The sequence below is a fragment of the Halictus rubicundus genome, chromosome 1, assembly GCF_050948215.1.
Source record: "Halictus rubicundus isolate RS-2024b chromosome 1, iyHalRubi1_principal, whole genome shotgun sequence".
In the NCBI taxonomy this organism is placed as follows: Eukaryota; Metazoa; Arthropoda; class Insecta; order Hymenoptera; family Halictidae; genus Halictus; species Halictus rubicundus.
The window spans coordinates 2,226,783-2,236,089 of record NC_135149.1 but is presented as its reverse complement, the minus strand read 5'-3'; the positions used below and the strand labels follow the sequence as shown (position 1 = coordinate 2,236,089).

Here is a 9,307-nt window from a genome sequence, read left to right as displayed (position 1 = left end):
GCATATATACTTCACATAAAAAATGATCGAATACTATTAATACGGTAAGTAGGGAAGAGTACTCAGAAAAAAGGGGAAAGGGAGCGGCCAAGGGTCTGCACTTTTTAGTAAGCAATTTTAAAATAACTACAGGTTTAAAGATTTGTAGTTGCAAGAATAAAATCGGTATAAATTCGTTTTATTTTAAAACATTACAAATTTAAACAATGCAAATATAAACTAAAACTGGTCCAAATCCTGTGTACAATGCAAAATGTCTAGGATTCCGTTTAAGGAATTATTAAAACTACTTGGACCTGTACTTAATATGATTGGAGGGACGTAAACTTGGCGAGAATGGCCATGGAGGTCCCATCATGGAAGGGTGCCTATTTCCTAGCAGAACTTGCCCGCGCATTGGCATCAAAGGTCCCATCATTATTGGTCTGGGCGGGAAGTGCTGAAATATAATAAATTAGTATTCTGTCTAATAAACTGGAAACTGTTCGTCATTACTAATATACGTACATTATAATAAATGGGAACAGGAATTTGTCCCATATAATGTGGCGGAAGAACTCTTTGTATCCTGGATCTATTTCCGCCCCAATTATTTCGAGAGCGTTCTCTAGATCTCTCTCGATACTCTCGATAAGACCTCTCATGCCAAAACAGTATTTATTTATTAAATTTAATTCACAAATGAATCACACAGAAAATATTCCATGACACACCTGTGATGGGAATCTCTATCCCATTTCCGTTCTTCCCTCTCCCTCGAACGCGAATGGTCACGACTTCTTCTGTGTCGCTCTTCCTCAGCAATGTATGACTCAGTACGTCGTCTCTCCTTCCCTATGGAACTATCTTCATACTCCTTACTTCTGTTCCTGCTACGATACCTTTCCCTAAACAAATAAAATAATAATTCAGTGGAACTCAATTCATTCATTCGTTCAAAAATTAATTGCATATCATATCAATATTAAAATTGTCAAACCATATCTTATCTTATAACTAAATAAAATGTCTAGTAACAGTTAGCCGACAATAATCGTAACAACTTTGCTTTCTCATAAGGAAACATTGCCAATACAGGCACAAACCTGGAACGACGAGACAATGAACGTCGAGGATTACGACTTCGGTTTCTGATTGGACTCAAAGACACTGAGCGCCTTTTAAATGTTTTCGACTTGCCATCTAAAAATTAAAAATTATACACTTGTAATATGGAAATCACAATCCAATACAAATGAAATATAAAACATGTAATTTTTAATTCTTCAATACCTAAAGTGTCATTATTTATAGTTACAACAGTACGATGTTCTTCAACCTCTTCTGTTTCAGTGATTACTCCTTTGATTTCTTTCCTCTCAAATATTGGTTTCGATCCTTCTCCTATAGTAACATAAATTTTTGATGAAGAAAATAATTTCAATATATATGAAATAAGCAGTTAAGCAATACTGGCAGCTGTGACAGACCTTGAAGACATCAAAATTGCTATTCAGAGAAATTGACCATCTTTGAAAAATTGTAAGCCATCCGTATAAACGTTCCATCTTATTATAGCAAATTGAGAAAGTAAATCATTATTTGCTAATGTTCATCACAATGAACAAATTATATATTAGTACAATTACATTATAATTTACATTTAATTTCAAGTAATTCTTACATGAACGTTATAAAAACATCTGAACTGATTAAGTTAGTGTTTATAAATTATATTTTTTGTTTAATTGTTTTCAAAACTATTTCTCAAAATTAATACAATATCTGTAGATAGATGTCCAATAGCTTACAACTTTCTTCAGTGCCAGAATCAATATATTAATCAATAAACGTATACAAGTATAAATTAATAAACGTTAATGTTCTCTTCAATTCTAAATTTACATTATTATACTTGAACAAGAATTTCAACTTATACCAACATTTTCTTTATACAAACTATATTAAGTACTTTTTCTATTTACATCGATTTTACTTTGCAAACTAGTCATAAAGTTCAATAATTTTTTTAAATTCTTAAATTTTTTAACATTTATCCAATAAAAAGCCACGTAGAAAATTATTATTAATATTTTTTTTCCAAATAAAAAACAAATTTTAAAAAATGAAATTAATTGTCTCTACTACATCCTCCGGTTAAACCTTCCAAGATGACTTATATCTTCAAGGATGATTAAGAAATCTTCCGTACTGATCGTTTATAAATTTCAATTTTCATTATAAATAGTAAAACCAACATCCTTTCTCTGAATTAATTGAATGCTGCAGAAACCACCAAATTATATACCTGTTTTTGTTTCATTTTAATAGTAAATGTAAATAGATTAAAGAGACTAAGCCTAAAATATTATACAAAAGTGTAATAGATCACTTTTTAGTATAATATTATATCTTTAATTCATACATATGTATATAAAAAAAGTAGGTATTCACTTCTGCCTTTTCAGTTGAAGAAACTTCAACAATGTAAAAAATCTTCATAGTAGATCTTCAAGTTGTTGCCATTGTAGCAAATGAAATATTTTTAAAAAGACAAGAGCACTATACATTATATATCATGCACACATTCCCACACCAGAACATCCATAGGATACACAAAACTTGAATGTATAGATTTATGGAATCTATACTATTCTTTGAAAAATTGACTTTTATCAACAAAACCTGTGTTGTTAATACAGCTGAAGCATAATTCTGTGTGCAAAACCATAATTAAAAGTGTACACACAAAGACAAGCAAAGGATATGCGAAGCAAAGCATTAAACACTCTAAATAAAAAATATTGTGCTTACATATTGCACATTAGGTGATCGCGACAGTGATCCAACGTTGTATTCCAAATTTGCTACATCCTGGATAAATTAAAACCAGTTATTAACTTTGCAAATTAAAAGCACCCTTGTATAAGTTCTTGAATATTATGGATGACACATTATAATATTGAAATCCATAATCTTCAGAGTTGTAAAAGTTGTCGGACAGAATTCTCCCATCTTCAAATGATGCTGATCATGATGTAACCATGTTGAAATATTTATCTGTAGCTCAATAAGATATTGGAAGAAATAATCTGAGCAGATTAAAAATTAGAAAGTAATACACGAATAACAACGAACTTAATTTTTACGAGAGAAAGGAGATATCCTTCACACATTTCAATTTGCCAATTGTGACTTGTAGGAAGTCATAGAAATATTCATTTTCAGCGACAATGTTATTTTCCATTTCGTATGCTTCTTCATTGAATAACTAAAAAAGTTGTTAAACAGTTTCAGTGTGGAAACAATAATTTACCCGCTCTTCTTTTGACTAATACATCTTCAGGATTGATAATATGCCGCTGAAGATCTGAGTCAGTTGATTTTCCAGGAATATTTCTACGAATATCTACTTTAATTCTGCGTAGTTCAGCTGCACTAATCTTTGTGCCTTCGGGTCCTTTAAATAACGGTACTGTTTCATCAGCAAATTCCAGTCTGAAACACAAGAAACAAATTTTTATAAAGCATTCTATATTTTACAGTGCATCTCTTTTATACAATATCAATTTCATTAACTAAGATTTCCTAGACTACATTATATAACCTTACATGCATAGAATAGATTTTAGACTCTTGTTTTATTGTGTTGTTATTAAAAGAAAATAAAGTAGTTTTGCATTCTTAATCTATAATAGATTTTCATGAAGTTTTATTTACCTTTCAGAAAGAATTGGAGTGTTTGTTGTGCTAGAAGTACAAGGTCTTCTAGGTCGACTTCGTGGAGATTTACTTCGGCTCTTACTTCGATTTGGAGGTTTCGGAGGCAGCAAACCTTTTTCACGGGCACGTTGCATTTCATATTCGTAAATCTTCTTTTGTTTTAACCTCTCATGCTGCCGTTGTCGTTCTTGTTCCAGCTTCCATTCTCGCCTCCGTAGCATCTTCTCAGTAGCGTCGTTTTGGGACGATGAATTTGGTTTCATTTCTGCAGCAGATAGTAAAAGAAGAATTATAAATGAAAATGATGAAAATTCTTTATAAATTGATTGATTCTCAACCACTTTTTAAGGATATGTACGAATAATGTTTGGATGCAACAACATTTTAAATGCAGAAAAAATTACCTGATGGCATCAAAAAATTATGTTAAATAAGTACAATAAGATAAATGAAAAAATTTGCATGTAAATATGCAGATATTGAAAAATGAAAATAATTTAATCTTGCGACAAAATAAACGGCACACAATACAAATAACAGAATACATGAATTTCTCAAATTGCAAGGCTCTCAATCTCAATGCTATGTACCTGATGCTACCCTCTCTTTTAGCAGAGAGGATAGGAGAGTGCGCACGCCCGGGTTTTCGGCGTTCTGTAGGGTTATTGGTACACGAACACCACCCGTGGAGAATGTTCGAAGCCTCGCGGAGGGCAAACGAGGCACGTTGCCTACTCTACGTATTTTTTGAGGTTAAGGAGCCACGTGGTAGGATATATAAACTCACTCACGTTTACGGTTCGACTTGAACCAGAGAACACGATTTATTCAATGTCCGAGGGGATCTCGGAAGATACAAAAAGACTACGTAGAGAGCAGACATTGAAACGCGTCCGATCACGACATTAGATAACGATCAAAAGAGATCGAGTTTCCGTTCTCTCGAGCGAAGTTCGTATGGCGGAACTGAGAAGGGAAACTCGAGTGATCGGCGCGGTCTAGGGGAATGGCGACGGTGGCGCCATCCACCCTACACATTCCCCCCGAGTGTGTGTGCACGCAGCCACGAACGATAACCTGGCTCAGAGAGGATAGGAGAGTGCTCACGCCCGGGTTTTCGGCGTTCCCGATATAGTGCTGACATCTGCTCAGCCTTAGCATGGCACAGAACCGTGTCGTCTTTCCTAGAACAGAACCGTGTCGTCTTTTAGCATGACACAGAACCGTGTCGTCTTTCCTGGAACAGAACCGTGTCGTCTTTCCTGGAAGAGAATCGTGTCGTCTTTTAGCAAAAAACCGAACGCACATTATTTTTTTAACCAGGATTAGAACGTACAGCTTAATTGTTTTATATGAAATATCTAACTAACATGTAAATCTTGTGTACAAAATCTCTAATTAATATAAATTCAGAATAATATTAATTGTAATGATACGTATTTTATTTTTTTCCAATTTTGTAGTTGCAAACTCTAGTTGTAAAAAATGGAAAACCCGGAAAAATTTGAATAAATACAGATCTCATATCGAAGTTTAAAAGCGACCAACCTGAATATTAATCTAATAATGAGCTATTGTCATCAACACTATCTTAAATTTGTTCATATATTTAGCTACTGTTATTATTAATTAAAAAAAATTTTCTTTCATGAATAAATATTTTTTCCACCTCAGCACCATAAGATTTCTACTAGATGACTTTAAAAACACATTAGAACTATTTTTAAATAATTTTACTCGAAAACATTCTAGTTTGCTCTTTATTTCACCGTTCTACTAATTTTTTATGGGCTGCATTGCACTCTTTTACAACTCAATACCATGGTACCATCCATATTCAAGGAAGAACAATTTTTTGCGACGATCATTGAAAAAACAAAAGTGATTCCTTCATTTCAGTCCTTTAGTGCGTTGGTGACTTAGCGCCCAGAACACCTACCTGTGTTGTGTGTCCCATCTGGAGTTTTATGGTACGCTAACTCGCAAGCCAGACCATACAAGCGAATGCATCTACAACTTCCAGAGACCTGCCTCCAAAACTAATTAAAGGAAGGCTAGACATGCAGTGTGTACTAAACTCCTCAAAAGGGGCGGATTCCAGTCGCTCGTGTTATAAACCTCATTCGATACTTCATCGAAAGGGTGATCTTACATATTTCTGTAACAGTTCCAAGTGCATGCACTTTGATCATGATACACTCTTCGTAATTATTAAATTCAATTAAATATTAAGTAAATCTTTCACGGTGCTAACGGCCCTCGCAGAGATGGGCATTATTTGGGATAAAGAATTATTTAAATAAAAATTCGAATAAAAGATACTTTATCTTTATTTGTTATTTGAAGGTTCGAAAAAAAGCATCTTTATTGGACGAGTGTCGAATAAATAATTTTATTAGATGAGAATTTATCCGACGAATAAAAATACTTTTTTATATTCGAAGCTTCAAATTAAATTTTCATTTTTTATCTGTGCTGTTATTCGGAGGCTACGACTAATTCTTCCGAATTTCGAATAATTTTCGTCAGCTTGAATAAGCGGCTTCGAGCCCCGTCGGCCCAGGCCCAGAAGCTCGTGCCACCTCGGTCGCCCAGCGGTGCAATAAACGGCAGCCGCGCGATCCGAAGCGAGAGCAGGTATATCGGTGTGGAACTACTACTAATCAAATTACAAAACTTCTTTATTTTTCATTATTTTTTTATAGCACTTCCATGAACCTATTTGTGGAGTTTTTCTGATTAAAATGACACTAAACACGATATAATTTGATCTGTATTGCTATTCAAACGCTTCGAATAATCTTTGCCAGCTATAAGCTGTTAAAATTTTTGTACAATTTGATTGTGTGGAGTTATACGTGTAGACAAAAGTATTTATTTTGATTGTAATTTCACTTACTTTAAAAATTAGCTTATCTTATTTAAATTGAAATGTAGGGAATTTAATATTATATTTTTCTAGAATTGTCTAGACATCATGATTGCCCATGCTCAGACATCATGTCTGGATCTGTTTTACGATCGAGTGAGACACTGTCATTTTTTAGTTATTTATTGGCATGCTTGGCCCTAAGAATTCGTTACGGGCTTGGGTACGGGTCTAGAAGCGGGAAGACAGACCAGCCGTACTCCACTCAATGACAATTCACACATTGCAGGCAGACACTCAGGAGAAAGGCGATACAAGTTTCGGGGAAAGATCCTTGAACAAGGGATCTTTGTGCAGTATCCTGCGAGGCTTACGTGAGAAAATGAATTCACGGAGTCAGTAGGCGTTGCACAATTTACGTAAGGTTAATGATAGTTCAGTAAGTTAAATAACACGATATTAAGCAAGCCATATAGAAGTTAATAATAACATCACTCTCCAAAAAATTATTATAATTTACCATATTTATATAAGTAAGTTCATTCGAAACAAATTCGTCAAAATGCCGGAAATATTGTCGTTTAAGTTTTTCACGTGAAACGTGCATTATTTCAAATATTAATACAAATGAAGGTTACGCACATACTTGCCGAATATACCTAATGTAGTTATTAAAAATCACGTTATAAGTTACAAATGAAATACTATTATCACCATTATCTATTTCAAAAAGAACGCAGAGTTGAATCTTGGGTGTTGCGATAACTCGCTCGCCTGAACTTGCCCGATTCTTTTTCGAACGCGCTCGATGAAGTCGGGTCATGGGCCGTCCGAAAGGCTCGGACCGCTCGACGTGTCCCGATTCGAGTGCCCGATTCACGAGCCGGCCCGCACATCCCTACTGTGTCACATCTGGAGTTTTATGGCATGCTAACAATCGACATTGAGTTGCAAATCAGACCGTACAAGCAAACGCATTCGCAACTTCCAGAGGCCTGATTTCAAGGCTAAAAGGAGAGGCCACGACCTTCGGGTCACCGATGCTGTTGAAATTTTGCACACTTATAGATCTCGTTCTCCTGTTCACGAATATATACCATTATAGGGGCAGATACTCAATAGTTTTCGAGATATTGACGATTAAAGTTTCATTATTTCTTTTATAATGCCGTATTTTTCCTAGATTGCAAGAATCGGTGTGACAAGACGGTAGCGTACCAAGTTTTCAGCCGAACGACCAGGGTTCAAATCTTGCCGACTAATGCATTTTTTTTATTATGTTTTATCATTGCTACTTATATTATTAATTTCAATCGATTAAATTTCACGCATAAAATTGCATTTTGAATTATAAATAACATGTATTTATTTACTAACAACAGAATTATTTACTATTATTATATATTACTATTTATATATCAAATATATATATTAAATTTTAAGAAGTCTTTATAAATATCCTGTGTTCATTTTCCGGTTTCCGAACAAGTTACTGTTACGTTTGTGTGATGTGACATAAGTTCATCTACCTTTACTTGAACCAGTGCGGTCTTTTCTCCCTTTTATGTTATCGTAATTTCGAACGTTGATTGATACTGACGTCCTGTCTGATCCATGTTGATTATATAATTTAAATGGAATTGCTAGGTGATATATTTTACTACTTTCCGATAATTTTCGGCGGCCTGCTATGTTTTATCAAAATGAAATCGGTACTTATCATTATATTGAAATTTAATCGATTTAAATTGATAATATAAATATACAATGATAAAACATAATAAAATTTTTAAAAAATGCGTTAGTCGTCAGGATTTGAACACTGGAACATATTTACTGTATCTGTATTTCTATCGATATCTGCATTCCTATGTAATAAATGATTTTTTGCTTTTCCATCAATGATATTATTTCTTAACTTATTCAGTGATCTTACTTATTAGAAGATCAATGATATTACTTCTTAACTTACACCGGATTATATCCCGCTTTGTATTAAACAATTTTTGGATATTATTCCGAAAGGCACCGATGGCCGATCGAGATGAAACTTGGTGGGTATGTAAAACTCAACATTCTGAACAACTTTTTCCTATACATGTAACCGCGGCTCGGCCATAGTTTCGGAGATATTCCTATGCGTGCACGTCCGAGGCGTGCGTATCACATTTCTAGCGGAAAAAACATAAACAGATCATTGTGTCGATTCCGTCCCCTCAACGGCCTAACCCCAACAAACTTGAATTATACCTCCGGCTGTACTTCCGAAAAGCACCGGGGAAACACAATACGCACGTCTCGGACGTACACGTATAGGCAAAATTCAATGTAGTAGTAGCTGCAGTTTTCCGCGAATATCTCCGAAACTATGGCTGAGCCGCGGTTACATGTATAGGAAAAAGTTATTCAGAATGTTGAGTTTTACATACTCACCAAGTTTCATCTCGATCGGCCACAGGTGCCTTTTGGAAGGACAGCCCACCTGTTATCTAAACATTCTTTTAAAGTCCTTTTTCACAGTCGCAGAGGAAGAAACGCTCTGTATTTTGGAATTCAAGTAATTGTAGACACTTGTATGATTCTGTTATATATACTACTTTGACAAAATTAGAAAATAAAAATTATGTGGCGTGTGTAATACCGTACAAAGCAGTTTCAGATGAATGATAATGTGTTCAGGAACTGTTACAGAAATATGTAAGATCACCCTGTCGATGAAGTATCGAATGCGGTTTA

The 9,307-nt window shown here is 34.5% G+C and overlaps 1 protein-coding gene across 4 annotated transcripts; it reads right to left on the bottom strand.

The window, feature by feature from the left end:
- Positions 1 to 162: 162 nt before the first annotated feature.
- LOC143365667 (uncharacterized) lies at positions 163 to 4,860 on the bottom strand. Of its 4 annotated transcripts, none has more exons than XM_076806051.1 (8): positions 4,810 to 4,860; positions 3,700 to 3,967; positions 3,296 to 3,477; positions 1,273 to 1,383; positions 1,086 to 1,182; positions 680 to 887; positions 508 to 639; positions 163 to 439 (listed from the first exon to the last, which is right to left on the bottom strand). In XM_076806051.1, the coding sequence occupies exons 1-8, from the start codon at positions 4,844 to 4,846 to the stop codon at positions 287 to 289; spliced, it is 1,188 nt and encodes a 395-aa protein (XP_076662166.1). In that variant the 5' UTR covers positions 4,847 to 4,860; the 3' UTR covers positions 163 to 286. The 4 variants fall into 4 exon arrangements, with proteins under 4 accessions (XP_076662166.1, XP_076662192.1, XP_076662175.1 ...); XM_076806077.1 differs by having other exon boundaries at positions 508 to 624; positions 710 to 887; XM_076806060.1 differs by having other exon boundaries at positions 508 to 637; positions 714 to 887.
- Between the last annotated feature and the right edge of the window lie 4,447 nt (positions 4,861 to 9,307).

What these genes read in the sequence shown, in the direction of transcription:
- LOC143365667 (XM_076806051.1), bottom strand. Translation starts at nt 4,846, where the DNA reads ATGTCAGCACTATATCGGGAACGCCGAAAACCCGGGC. An exon ending in ACTCCAATTCTTTCTGAAAG is followed by an intron (nt 3,478 to 3,699) that starts GTAAATAAAACT and finishes CTTGTGTTTCAG; the next exon opens with ACTGGAATTTGCTGATGAAA. An exon ending in ATTAGTCAAAAGAAGAGCGG is followed by an intron (nt 1,384 to 3,295) that starts GTAAATTATTGT and finishes ATGTTACTATAG; the next exon opens with GAGAAGGATCGAAACCAATA.